Here is a 15,318-nt window from a genome sequence, read left to right as displayed (position 1 = left end):
GAGAGAGAAGCAGAGACACAGGCAGAGGGAGAAGAAGGCTCGATGCAGGGAGCCTGACATGGGACTCAATCCCAGGTCTCCAGGATCACATCCTGGGCTGATGGCGGTGCTAAACTGCTGGGCCACCTGGGCTGCCCCAGAGCCTCTGTTCTTAACCACTATACCACCATGCAGATGTATATCTTTCCTTTCACATTTTAGAGGGAAATTAAAATAGATAGGTTTTCCAGGAAGTCATAAGCAGTTTAGAATGTATTTTAATTTGTTTTGTTTTATTCATTTGTTTATCATATGCCTCATTTCTTAAAAAATGACAGCTCGATGAAGGTGGGGATCTTTGCCTGTTTTTATTCACCGGTATATTCTAATTATTGATGTGGTTAGCATGTAATAGGTACTCAAAAATATTTCTTGAATAAATTTGAGGAAGTTATTATTTCTTTTGTAACAATGCCTCTAGACAAAAGTTTTATTCAGCAAACAAAAAATTAAATATCCAGTCATTTTATTCCTGGATATTTTGAAATAACCAATAGCTTGGCAATGCATAGACATAGTCATACCTTGAAACAAGTAACTACAGAATATAAGCATTTGGTTAGGAAATCCAGACAATAAGAAACATTTTACAGATAAACTCATTTATGAGAAAATGGTACAAATGGATATATGTTGTTTTTTCAGATCTGATAAAAACTGAAGGCTGACAATATAAACATATACAAGGATAGTGTTTCTTACATATCATTAATAAGATCATATGCTTTGATTTTGATTTTATTCTATCTTTAGTGAAGGGCTGGCATAAACCTATGATCTTAATTTGATTAGCATTATTTTTAAGTAGAGTGTGTATGCATTTTCTAATTCAAATAATTAGAAATTTTCATCTGAAATCATAGATCCTTAAACATGTATTGATGGTATAGCCCAAATGTCTCCATAATTATTTGCTGAGTTTGCCTTAATTTTGACTATATAATCCTTTTCCCTTGGCATTAAAAGACCTCAAACATTGTGATTAGGTTACAGCACATTTCCCAACATTATTTAAATCAAAGTAATTGCAAAAAGCTTGTACTAATAGTAGTTTAAAACACTAGGCTCTTCCACAGTCATTGAAATACACTCTTATAAACTAGGAATATTTTCATTTTCTATTTGCTCCTAAAGGGTACTCAGTTCTTTTCTAAAACATTAAAAAAATAAAAATATTTTTGAAATTCTCTTCTCAATAGTTTAGTCATAGCAAATTGTTTATATATAAGTACAAATAGGTGCAAATAATTTAAAGTCCAGTCTTCTCAAAGTATGTACACATCTCATAAAAAAAGCCTCCTTTTCTTTCTGTTTTCCACACTAACATCCTTATTCTAGTCCTTGACACTCTTCAATGCAAAACAAACCTGATATTTAGACTCACAAGTGTATAGACCCAAGGGAAAACAGTAAGTCCAATAATGGCAGAAGTCAGTATTTACACATAACAATGGAAACTGGAGCTTTCAAAATGAAAACACATTTTGAATATTTCACTCTGATTCAATAATCAAGGAAACTCGACACATCTGCAAATTACCTGTGCGTCTAAGCTGTGGTACATGGATAAATGAAGTAAGTACTCATAATCAGATGTTCTTTAAGGTGTAAATATTTAAGACAAACATATTAGCAAAATTATATTAAAATATTTGTATAATTCTTCTGATAGGATATAGAACTAGAATTCTCAAACTCAAAAAGAGAGCAGAATACTGACAAGAGGGAAATGCTAGAACAGAGTCTACTGAAAGGAGATAAATATTTAGAAGTATTTCCCCCACTGAAATGAAGTTTTTTGAATTTCTATTCTTAAAGTCTTTCCTAAGCCTTCCACATCTCCATAGCTGATTTATTTTATTTTGTTATTTTTATTTTATTTATTATTTTTTGAGAGGGGGAGGAAGAGAGAGGCAGAGGGAGAGGTAGAAGGAGAATCCCAAGCAGGCTCCATGCTGGAAGGGCTCCATCTTACAACCCTAGATCCAGACCTGAGCCAAAATCAAGAGTCAGATGCTGGGGCACCTGGGTGGCTCAGTGGTTGAGCATCCACCTTTGTTTGGCTCAGGTTGTGATCCCAGGGTCCTGGGATCGAGTTCCACATTAGGCTCCCTGCAGGGAGCCTGTTTCTCCTTCTGCCTAAGTCTCTGCCTCTCTCTGTGTCTCTAATGAATAAATAAATAAAATCTTTAAAAAAAAGTCAGATGCTTAACTGATTGAGCCACCCAGGCACCCCTCCACAACTTATATTTTAAAAGATGCTTTGGCACATAAAATAGATGTTTTACTCACCCAATTTTGAAACTTTAAGAATTCTTCAATATTCCTTGGAGGTTGTTGCATTTTCTAATGAAGTAAAATCAATATTGCTAATTAACATCAATTCAGACTGGTTATGATATTTACATATAATTTACTTAAGTAGATGATATTGGACTTAAGTTGTAATTTTCAGAGCCATAAGACATTGTAAAATATTCACTTTTACATTGTAAAGTTCCTGCACCTTAGAAAGGAACAGAGATCAATGTTTAAATCCCAAGCATCCAAACCAAATTCTGTGAAAGGCTTCCCTATTATATATTGCTCCTAGAAAAAAACTCTACATGAGTCCTGTTGAATATCCTCATTTCAAATTCCTATGAGAGTTCTGAGATATTTTGGGCTATCTTGGATGGTGTCTACAATAAATCCAAAGCCAAAAATATAGTAACTTGCCCCTCTTGCTGATGATGTATTTAAAAGGCCACACCAGTGACATGGTGAAAATAATTTAAATATTCGATATCTCAGTGTAATAAGTAATAATCGCATTTTTATTAGTTTCCTCATAAGTTGAAAACATATTCTTTCATTAGACAAATTAATTTTAATCAAGACCACATTTTGTTCTTTCTTGCCTTAGAGACTGTATACACATTCTTTCTTCTGCTTGGAAGGCTCCCTGTTCCAAACTCCCTCCAATCCTTTCTTGGTCTATTTAACTTTATTTTTTAAAAAGATTTTATTTATTTATTCATGAAAGACATAAAGAGAGAGAGGCAGAGACACAGGCAGAGGGAGAAGCAGGCTCCATGCAGGAAGCCCGATGTGGGACTCGATTCCGGCATTCCAGGATCACGTCCTGAGCCAAAGGCAGACAGACGCTCAACCGTGGAGCCACCCAGGCATCCCTAACTCTTATTTTAAATATCAAATTAAAAGTCACTTTTCTAGGAAGCCTTCCTTGTTCCCCCCAAATAATTATCTATGGTAACACACAGCTGATTCATATCTATATGAGGAGAGAAACTATGGTATAATCACCATTGAACTGTCAAAATTTCATACAGTGACCGGCTCTGGGTGAGTGCATAATAAGTACTTGCAATATGTATAAATTAATGAATAAATGAGTAGAGAAATGTCAGAGAAATGTGTAATTATTTAGAATAAGACCATTTCTAGAGAGTGAAAAACCAGTGAGAAGGCAAAAATAAGAGGAATTCAGAATATCCTAATAATCTGATGATGACCTGTCCAAAAAGAATGTAATATAATTTACTAAAACACATTTTTCACATCAATATGTAAAATGATTAAGATTATAAAATCACCATATTTTTGTAAAAATAGCTACACATTTGAGGTTGAAGAGAATATTTCATTCTCTAATATTGTTTAAAATATATGATAAAGGGCACCTGCGTGGCTCAGTGGTTGGAGTGTCTGCCTTTGGCTCAGGGCCTGATCCCAGGGTCCTGGGATCAAGTTCCGCATCAGGCTCCCCACAGGAATCCTGCTTCTCCCTTGGCCTATGTCTCTGCCTCTCTCTGTGTCTCTCATGAATAAATAAAATCTTTAAAAATTTTTTAAAAATATGATAAATATAAAGCAAATATATAACAGTTAATAACAAAATAAAAGGTATATTGCCTATCATTATAAAAATCAGTTTTCAGAAGCAAAACTACATAGATCTGTCAAGAAATTTAATGAAAAACATGGGATTCCAGACTGAGAAGTATAAGAAATAAGAGATGGTGTGCAGAGAATGCTTAGAGGCAAAAAAAAAAATGTTCAGGATACAATATCTTCAGAGACAGTGAGTGTAGTAGTTTTGCTAGAAGAAAGCTATCAGTATATTTCGAAATGCATGGAACATAAAGAAGCTGATTAAAACAATCTAAATGTTGGCTTTTTTACTTGTAATGGTGACCAACCACTTCTAGTACAAAGCACTAAAAATAATACCCACATTTCTTTTTTAAAAATTCTTTTTCTTCTTTCTTGAGTACAGTTGACACACATTAGTTTCAGGTGTAAAACATAGTAATTTGACAGCTCTATAGTTTACGCTCTGCTCACCACAAGTGTAGCTTCCACCTCTCCTTATACAACACTATCACAATATCACTGACTATATTCTCTATGCTGTACCTTTTATTTCTATGGCTATTCATTCCACAACTGGAAGCCTCTATCTTCTATTCTTCTTTACCAATTTTGAATATCCCCCTAATTCTGGCAACCATCAGTTTGTTCTCTGTTTTTATAGTTCTGGTTCTGGTTTTGTTTATTCATTTGTTTTGCTTTTTAGATTTCACATATAAGTGAAATTATATGGTATTTGTCTTTCTCTGACTTATTTCACTTAGTATAATACTCTCTAGGACCATCCATGTTGCTGCAAATGGAAATATCTCATCCTTTTCATGGCTATGTAATATTCCACTGTGTGTGTGTGTGTGTGAGAGAGAGAGAGACAGAGAGAGACAGAGAGAGACAGAGAGAGACAGAGAGAGATAGATCTTCTTTATGCATTAAAATAACACCCACATTTGAATTAAAGGAAATTAGAATAATGTATTAAGGAAGTGAAACTTACATGAGAAAATTCCAGCTAACTCCAATATAAAATTCCAAAGTTCTCTAAGGCTAATGTTCAAAGAAGACAGGCATAAGTTAAATGGACTTCTGCTCTCAGTAGAATGCAGAAAGATTCAAAACACCTATGCTTCCATGGTAACAACAAAAGAAACCCAGACAAAATAAAAATCTTCCTTTTTTATGAGGTTGGTGAAAAGTGGTGGGTGCTAGTAAGCAGAACTGGCTATGTCATTTTTGCCAACGTAGAGACCCTTGTTCAAAAATAAAGAATTTTAAGATGATAACATGAGACCATAAAACCAAGTGTAGGGTCCATTTAATCACAAGGCCCTGTGTAACTGCAAGCCTGTGAAGCTTCCCTACCTGGCAGCCTTAATGACCAGAAATCCATAAAGAAATATTCTCTTTTTAAGTGAGCATCAAGCTGTGGCAGCTAGCTTCCTTACCCAGCAGTGAGCTCTGACCATCCACTGAGGAAAGAGTTGGCCTGCCATGGTGCAGTGACTTTGCAGAGATGAAGAAAAATCTGCTGGATCTTAGCCGTTGACATGAGCTGGAGGAACAAACTGGAGTCTGAAAGACACCCAAATACAAAAACAAATGACTCAAACAGTCCCTTCCCAGACTCCTATGCCTCACTTCTGAGTTTTGTCTAAAAATCAGCAGTAAAGGAGGGGCTGGAAAGGTAGAGAACTTATATAGGCCAACAAGATCCAATGGTACTTGGGTTCCAGGGCCCTGACAAAGCTGACTCAGAGGGTGAAAAAAATCATTAAAAAAACTTCAGTCCCAGTTTCTCCCACTTCATTATTGACAAGATCTGAGTTGGCTATGATGAGGGCAGTTGGAAGTTGTCTTATCACAGGTGAACTCAATCCAATTAAAGCTGAAGCCAACCCTAAAGTTCAACTCCAGTCTAGGAGGAATAAAAAGATCAGTATCTCACTTTGATTGCCCAGGAGAGTAATAGGCTTGTGCTCTTTGAAGACTAAGCAACACTAAGTTACACTTCATCCTCTACAATTGTTTTCCACATAATGTCTAATCCACAATAAAACAATTACAAGATGTACAAACAAGAAGTAAAATGGGACTCACAGTCAAGGCAAAGCACAGTCACTACAAACTAATTCACTGAGAACCCAGTTGTAAGCAGCAGTCAAGGACTTTAAAGCATCTATTATAAACATGTTAAAAATTTTACAATATAGGTTAGATTGTGGTGCATGAAGAGATGGAGTATTTCAAGAGAAATAGAAATTCTAAAAAAGAAACAAACGGAAATTCCTGAACAATGCATTTAATAATTATAAGAAAGTGTTGTGTCAACATTAATATTAGATAAGATAGACTTCAAGACAAGAGGTATTACCAGGCATAAATAAGGTTATTTCATATTGATAAGAGGTCAATTCATTAAGACATACCAGCGCTAAATGTGTTTGCATCTAAATAAAAGAGTCTCAAAATACACATGGCAGAAATTTATAAAACTTAAAGGCAATATAGGCAAAAACCACAATTACAGTTAGAGATCTTAACACACCTCTCAGAGTAATTGATGAATCAAATATGTACCATACACACAAATTAGTAAGGAGATAAAAGATTTGAACAACATTTAAGTGAAGCAACTTAATTGACATTTACAGAACTATACTTACAAGTACAGAATACACACTCTTTTAAAGTAATGGAACATAGTGCGTTCACTGAGATGGACCTATGCTATACCATAAAACAAATCTCGAAAGCTACAAATAACTGAAATTATTCAGGGTATGTTCTCTGACAACAAGAGCAGTAAAAGAGAAAACAGCAACAAAAAGACATCTAGAAAAATCATAAATATTAAATGATCCATTTCTACATAAAATGCGGTTCACTGAAAAAATAACAGGGAAAATTGGAAAAAATTTCTAACCAAATGATAATGAAAACACAACATATCAAAACTTGTGGGATGCAGCTAAAGCTAAGCTTAGGAGAAAACAAAGTGCTTAGGAAGCTAAAGCAATGAATTAAAAAAGAAATAGAAAAAGGATAAAAAAAAAGGTATAAGCAGAAACTGATGAAATAAAAATATGAAAAAATAAATCCACAAACTAAAAATTGGTCTTTTAAAAGATGAGAAAATCAATAAAGTCCTGGTAGAAATGAATCTTAAAAATTAAAGGAAAATAGGGGCTCCTGGGTGGCTCAGTTGGTTAACCATCTTTCTTGAGCTCAGGCCATGATCTCAGGGTCCTGGGTTTGAGCCTGCTTCCTGCTCAGCAGGGGGATCTGCTTGTCCCTCTCCCTCTGCCCTTTCCCCCTGCTTGTGCACTCTCTCTCCCTCTCAAATAAATAAATAACATCTTTTTAAAAGATGAAAATATATCTAGAGGAAAAATCATCTGCTAGATTATATATATTTTTAAAATTTTAAAAATTAAAAAAATTTTAAAGAGTTTATTTATTCATGAAAGACACAGAAAGAGAGGCTGAGACATAGGCAGAGGGAGAAGCAGGCTCCCTGTGGGGAACCTGATGCAGGACTTGATCCCAGGACCCTGGGATCATGCCCTGAGCTGAAGGCAGACACTCAAGCACTGATCCACCCAGGTATCCCAAAAAAATTTTTTTATCGAACTATTTGATTATAATACTTTATTACTGGCAGAATGTTTGAGGACAGATTACTATTAAGTACATAAAAATATGGCTATTATTAAGACAAAAGAAAGTAAATGGTTGTATTAAAAGTTAATATGATCATATCTGGCTTGGGGCTGAATGATATTTACAAAAGTTGATTTAAACAAAAATTAGGATATCTCTATATTGAGAGATGAGGGGAAAGAAGAACGTATGGGGTTAGAAAGAGAAGGAATGTTCGTTCATATACCTGAGGACGGTGTTATAAAAGAGTTTTATCATTGGCTTCTGTATGATAAAGTCAATGGATAATGTTTGAAATTGTAAATCAAAAAGTTGCAACTTAAGTATATTTTGAGAGCACTGGGCGCCGGGACACAGCCCAGGATCCAGCCTCCCCCCGGAACAGGCAGAGGCCGGGAGAGCCCAGTACCGTAAGGACGCTCCTGCCCCGAGCTGAGCGGATCAGGGGCCCCGTCCCGGAGCCTCCAGGCCCTGCAGATGGAGAGCTCTGGAGCTACTGCGGGAGCTGACTCTAGGGCTCCAGAGCTGGCCCCGCCACTGCGGTTGTTCCTCCTGGGGCCTCATGGGGTAAACAATCCCCACTGAGCCCTGCACCAGGCAGGGGGCAGAGCAGCTCCCCCAAGTGCCAACACCTGAAAATCAGCACAACAGGCCCCTCCCCCAGAAGACCAGCGAGACGGACAAGTTCCAAGGGAAGTCAAGGGACTTAAAGTATACAGTATATAGAATCAGAAGATACATCCCGGTGTTTTCTTTCTTTCTTTCTTTTTTTTTTTTTTTTTGCTTTTTGATTTCTGTTTGCTTCCCCCACCCTTTTTTTCCTTTCTTTCTTTTTCATTCTCTTTTTCTTCTTTTTTTCTTCCTTTTTTCTTTTTCTCTTTTCTTTCCTTCTTTCTCTCCTCTCTTTTTCTCCTTTTCGCAATACAACTTGTTTTTGATTACTCTGCACTGAGCAAAATGACTAGAAGGAAAACCTCACCTCAAAAGAAAGAATCAGAAACAGTCCTCTCTCCCACAGAGTTACAAAATCTGAATTACAATTTAATATCAGAAAGCCAATTCAGAAGCACTATTATACAGCTACTGGTGGCTCTAGAAAAAAGCATAAAGGACTCAAGAGACTTCATGACTGCAGAATTTAGATCTAATCAGCCAGAAATTAAAAATCAACTGAATGAGATGCAATCCAAACTAGAAGTCCTAATGACGAGGCTTAACGAGGTAGAAGAATGAGTGAGTGACATAGAAGACAAGTTGATGGCAAAGAGGGAAACTGAGGAAAAAAGAGACAAACAATTAAAAGACCATGAGGAGGGATCCCTGGGTGGCGCAGCGGTTTGGCGCCTGCCTTTGGCCCAGGGCGCGATCCTGGAGACCCGGGATCGAATCCCACATCGGGCTCCCGGTGCATGGAGCCTGCTTCTCCCTCTGCCTATGTCTCTGCCTCTCTCTCTTTCTCTCTCTGTGACTATCATAAATAAATAAAAAAAAATTAAAAAAAAAAGACCATGAGTATAGATTAAGGGAAATAAACGACAGCCTGAGAAAGAAAAACCTACATTTAATTGGGGTTCCCGAGGCTGCCGAAAGGGACAGAGGTCCAGAATAAATCATAGCTGAAAATTTTCCTAATCTGGGAAGGGAAACAGGCATTCAGATCCAGGAAATAGAGAGATCCCCCCCCTCAAAATCAATAAAAACCGTTCAACACCTCGACATCTAATAGTGAAGCTTGCAAATTCCAAAGATAAAGAGAAGATCCTTAAAGCAGCAAGAGACAAGAAGTCCCTGACTTTCATGGGGAGGAGTATTAGGGTAACAGCAGACCTCTCCACAGAGACCTGGCAGGCCAGAAAGGGCTGGCAGGATATATTCAGGGTCCTAAATGAGAAGAACATGCAACCAAGAATACTTTATCCAGCAAGGCTCTCATTCAAAATGGAAGGAGAGATAAAGAGCTTCCAAGACAGGCAGGAACTGAAAGAATATGTGACCTCCAAACCAGCTCTGCAAGAAGTTTTAAGTGGGACTCTTAAAATTCCCCTTTAAGAAGAAGTTCAGTGGAACAATCCACAAAAACAAGGACTGACTAGATATCATGATGACACTAAACTCATATCTTTCAATAGTAACTCTGAATGTGAACGGGCTTAATGACCCCATCAAAAGGCGCAGGGTGTCAGACTGGATAAAAAAGCAGGACCCATCTATTTGCTGTCTACAAGAGACTCATTTTACACAGAAGGACACCTAAAGCCTGAAAATAAAAGGTTGGAGAACCATTTACCATTCAAATGGTCCTCAAAAGAAAGCAGGGGTAGCCATCCTTATATCACATAAACTAAAATTTACCCCGAAGACTGTAGTGAGAGATGAAGAGGGACACTATATCATACTTAAAGGATCTATCCAACAAGAGGACTTAAAAATCCTCAATATATATGCCCCGAATGTGGGAGCTCCCAAATATTTAAATCAATTAATAACCAAAGTGAAGAAGTACTTAGATAATAATACACTTATACTTGGTGACTTCAATCTAACTCTTTCTATACTAGATAGATCTTCTAAGCACAACATCTCCAAAGAAACGAGAGCTTTAAATGATCCACTGGACCAGATGGATTTCACAGATATCTACAGAACTTTACATCCAAACTCAACTGAATACACATTCTTCTCAAGTGCACATGGAACTTTCTCCAGAATAGACCACATACTGGGTCACAAATCGGGTCTGAACCGATACCAAAAGATTGGGATTGTCCCCTGCATATTCTCAGACCATAATGCCTTGAAATTAGAACTAAATCACAACAAGAAGTTTGGAAGGACCTCAAACACGTGGAGGTTAAGGACCATCCTGCTAAAAGATGAAAGGGTCAACCAGGAAATTAAAGAAGAATTTAAAATATTCATGGAAACTAATGAGAATGAAGATACAACCGTTCAAAATCTTTGGGATGCAGCAAAAGCAGTCCTGAGGGAGAAATACATTGCAATACAAGCATCCATTCAAAAACTGGAAAGAACTCAAATACAAAAGCTAACCTTACACCTAAAGGAGCTAGAGAAAAAACAGAAAATAGATCCTACACCCAGCAGAAGAAGAGAGTTAATAAAAATTCGAGCAGCACTCAACGAAATCGAGACCAGAAGAACTGTGGAACAGATCAACAAAACCAGGAGTTGGTTCTTTGAAAGAATGAATAAGATAGATAAACCATTAGCCAGCCTTATTAAAAAGAAGAGAGAGAAGACTCAAATTAATAAAATCATGGATGAGAAAGGAGAGATCACTACCAACACCAAGGAAATACAAACTATTCTAAAAACATATTATGAACAGCTATACGCCAATAAATTAGGCAATCTAGAAGAAATGGACGCATTTCTGGAAAGCCACAGAGTACCAAAACTGGAACAGGAAGAAATAGAAAACCTGAACGCTGATAACCGGGGTGGAAATTGCAGCAGTCATCAAAAACCTCCCAAGACACAAAAGTCCAGGGCCAGATGGCTTCCCAGGGGAATTCTATCACACGTTTAAAGAAGAAACCATACCTATTCTCCTAAAGCTCTTTGGAAAGATAGAAAGAGATGGAGTACTTCCAAATTCGTTCTATGAGGCCAGCATCACCTTAATTCCAAAAGCAGACAAAGACCCCACCAAAATGGAGAATTACAGACCAATATCCCTGATGAACATGGATGCAAAAATTCTCAACAAGATACTAGCCAATAGGATCCAACAGTACATTAAGAAAATTATTCACCATGACCAAGTAGGATTTATCCCCGGGACACAAGGCTGGTTCAACACTCGTAAATCAATCAATGTGATTCATCATATCAGCAAGAGAAAAACCAAGAACCATATGATCCTCTCATTAGATGCAGAGAAAGCGTTTGACAAAATACAGCATCCATTCCTGATCAAAACTCTTCAGAGTGTAGGGATAGAGGGAACATTCCTCGACATCTTAAAAGCCATCTACGAAAAGCCCACAGCAAATATCATTCTCAATGGGGAAGCACTGGGAGCCTTTCCCCTAAGATCAGGAACAAGACAGGGATGTCCACTCTCACCACTGCTACTCAACATAGTACTGGAAGTCCTAGCCTCAGCAATCAGACAGCAAAAAGACATTAAAGGCATTCAAATTGGCAAAGAAGAAGTCAAACTCTCCCTCTTCACCGATGACATGATACTCTACATAGAAAACCCAAAAGCCTCCACCCCAAGATTGCTAGAACTCATACAGCAATTTGGTAGTGTGGCAGGATAAAAAAAATCAATGCCCAGAAAACAATGGCATTTTTATACACTAACAATGAGACTGAAGAAAGAGAAATTAAGGAGTCAATCCCATTTACAGTTGCACCCAAAAGCATAAGATACTTAGGAATAAACCTAACCAAAGAGGTAAAGGATCTATACCCTAAAAACTATAGAACACTTCTGAAAGAAATTGAGGAAGACACAAAGAGATGGAAAAATATTCCATGCTTATGGATTGGCAGAATTAATATTGTGAAAATGTCAATGTTACCCAGGGCAATTTACACGTTTAATGCAATCCCTATCAAAATACCATGGACTTTCTTCAGAGAGTTAGAACAAATTATTTTAAGATTTGTGTGGAATCAGAAAAGACCCCGAATAGCCAGGGGAATATTAAAAAAGAAAACCATATCTGGGGGCATCACAATGCCAGATTTCAGGTTGTACTACAAAGGTGTGGTTATCAAGACAGTGTGGTACTGGCACAAAAACAGACACATAGATCAATGGAACAGAAGAGAGAACCCAGAAGTGGACCCTGAACTTTATGGTCAACTAATATTCGATAAAGGAGGAAAGACTATCCACTGGAAGAAAGACAGTCTCTTCAATAAATGGTGCTGGGAAAATTGGACAACCACATGCAGAAGAATGAAACTAGACCACTCTCTTTCACCATACACAAAGATAAACTCAAAATAGATGAAAGATCTAAATGTGAGACAAGATTCCATCAAAATCCCAGAGGAGAACTCAGGCAACACCCTTTTTGAACTTGGCCACAGTAACCGGAGAAGGACAAACAGTGTATGTTCTCATTCATTTGGGGAATATGAATAATAGTGAAAGGGAATATAAGGGAAGGGAGAAGAAATGTGTGAGAAATATCAGAAAGGGAGACAGAACATAAAGACTCCTAACTCTGGGAAACGAACCAGGGGTGATGGAAGGGGAGGAGGGCGGGGGGTGGGGGTGAATGGGTGATGGGCACTGAGGGGGGCACTTGACGGGATGAGCACTGGGTGTTATTCTGTATGTTGGTAAATTGAACACCAATAAAAAATAAATTTATTATTAAAAAAATAAGTATATTTTGACATATGCAATAAATAACAAAAAATACTGAAAAGACTTGAAAGAATTCTTTTGAAAGAAGAACTGAAAATAGAGTGGACGAACTGGGGACTGTGGGATTTTGATGAAATACCTAGAATAGGGTAAACTGTTAGTGTTTACTAATATGTATGTTTCTCTACACTTCCCAGGCTTGCTTGCAGTTAAAGTGGGGGCCTTTGGAATGTGGGCAAAGTGATAATATGCCACTTTCAGGGGTGACCTCTAAAACCTTCTGTGTGATTCACCATGCTTTCTTTCTTGTCGATAAGCTATGGACCCAAGTCTTAAGAGATAGTAGAACCACTAAAATGTAAAAACAAAAACAAAAACAAAAAACAAACCCAAAATCCAAAAAACAAACAACCTGCATCCTTAAATCTCATGTTTCATCTGACTAGTAACATCCTCAATGGGTTTCCTGTGAGGAATAAAAGTTTATCGTATTAAACCACTGAAATGTTGGGGTTTTCTGTGACAGTACTTAATTCATTATGGTGTTTTATTAAAAATGGCCACAAATTCCTTGAAGTCTGATTACCCGGCTGTCATACTCTAAGAAAGTTCAGGCCACAATGGAGAGGCTACACATATGATCTCTGCTAGCATTCACAGACTTCCAAGCTGAGTTATCAGAGAAAAGCTGTCCCTCTGTGCCCTGCCGAACACACAATTCATGAACACAACAAAAAGTTGTTTTAAGCCATATTTTGGAGTAATTTCTTACATGGTAATAACAGTAAGCCAGTACTCATACACCTCAATTGATAAATAGCGTCATTTGCTTTTGTCATCTGTGCACCAGAACTAAAGCAGTTAAAAAAGAAATGGGTGTAAATTACTTATTCCTAGCTTGGAGACTTTGCAATTGCTAGTTTATAATCTTACTCAGCTCATCTTCCTTCATAAAGCAGTGGCTTTCAAACTTTTTAAGGATAAATACACAATAAATACATTTTATAAACATGATCTAGTGTGCAAGGATGTGCACGTGTACACGCACACACACACAGATCTTCCTTGACTTATGATGGGGTTATGTTTCCATATACCCATCCTAGATTGAAAATGCATACAATACACCTAACCTACTGAATTAGCTTAGCCTAATCTGCCTTAAATGTGCTCAGAATACTCATGTTAGCCTACAGCTGGGCCAAACCATCTAGCACAAAGCCCATTTCATAATCATGTAATTAATGTTAAATACCTCATGTAATTAAATACTGAAAGCGATACACAGAATGGCTGTATGGGTACAAAATAGATATAAGTGTATTGGTTGTTTACTCTTGTAATGGCCTGGTTGACGTGGCTCTCCATTATCACAAGAGAGTTTCATAGGGGCAGCTGGGTGGCTCAGTGGTTGTGTCTGCCTTTAGCTCAAGTGAGATCATGATGGGGTCCTGGGATCGAATTCCGCATCGGGCTCCCTGCAGGGAACCTGCCTCTCTGTATCTCTCATGAATAGATAAATATAATCTTAAAAAATAAAAAAACACACCCACAAAACCAAGAGTTCCATAGCATGTATCATTAGTTCAGGAAAATACCAAGTCAAAACTCAAAGTATGGTTTCAACAGAATGCATAGTGATTCCACATATTATAAAGTCGAAAAATCCTAAACCAAACCAACGTTTAAGTGATGGATTGTCTGTAATTCAAAACTCCACGAGGTAAAACTTAACTTTGCCAAGTGCCATGCACTGACATTTTCACACTATACTAATTCATTTTTTTAAATGCGTAGTTTTGGAGAATTTGGGGCACTGGCTGGATCAGAGGGTGGAGCCTGTGACTCTTGATCTCAAGGTTGTGTGTTCAAGTCCCATATTGGACCTAGAGCTTACTTTAAAAAATTAACAGAATTAGGGGATCCCTGGGTGGTGCAGCGGTTTGGCGCCTGCCTTTGGCCCAGGGCGCGATCCTGGAGACCCGGGATCGAATCCCACGTCGGGCTCCCGGTGCATGGAACCTGCTTCTCCCTCTGCCTATGTCTCTGCCTTGTCTCTGCCTCTCTCTCTCTCTCTGTATGACTATCATAAATAAGAAATTCTAAAAAAAAATTAACAAAATTAAAAAAAATTGTGTAGTTTTGACTCAATATAGTTCCTTGCTTACAAATGACACTCCTACCAATGGGTCCCACACAGTCCCTTTGAGAAGCAGTGCTCTGAATCGTAATCATCCTCCAAGACCTTACTCAAGTCCAACCACTAAGCTTTCATCGACTACTCCATTCTGAGCTCTTGCAAAATTCCTACAAATTATTAGTCGTGTTGATTTCTGTACTACTCGTTTTAACTTGTCCTAAATTCCTCTAGGGCAAGCTTCTGTCCTTTCTCCTTC

General features: G+C 37.6%; 1 protein-coding gene across 1 annotated transcript in view; it reads right to left on the bottom strand.

The window, feature by feature from the left end:
* FAM227B (family with sequence similarity 227 member B) overlaps positions 1-15,318 on the bottom strand; it is a 185,153-nt gene that overhangs the window by 169,264 nt on the left and 571 nt on the right. Inside the window, exons 2-3 of the mRNA XM_055319907.1 lie at positions 5,355-5,481; positions 2,332-2,385 (exon numbers count right to left, since the gene is read on the bottom strand). Of these exons, the coding sequence (XP_055175882.1) occupies positions 2,332-2,385; positions 5,355-5,402 (102 nt within the window). The 5' untranslated portion in view covers positions 5,403-5,481. The remainder of the gene's footprint in view (positions 1-2,331; positions 2,386-5,354; positions 5,482-15,318) is intronic.

Source organism: Nyctereutes procyonoides, unplaced genomic scaffold (assembly GCF_905146905.1).
Source record: "Nyctereutes procyonoides isolate TBG_1078 unplaced genomic scaffold, NYPRO_anot_genome, whole genome shotgun sequence".
Taxonomy (NCBI): Eukaryota; Metazoa; Chordata; class Mammalia; order Carnivora; family Canidae; genus Nyctereutes; species Nyctereutes procyonoides.
This window is presented reverse-complemented; position numbering and strand designations above follow the sequence as displayed.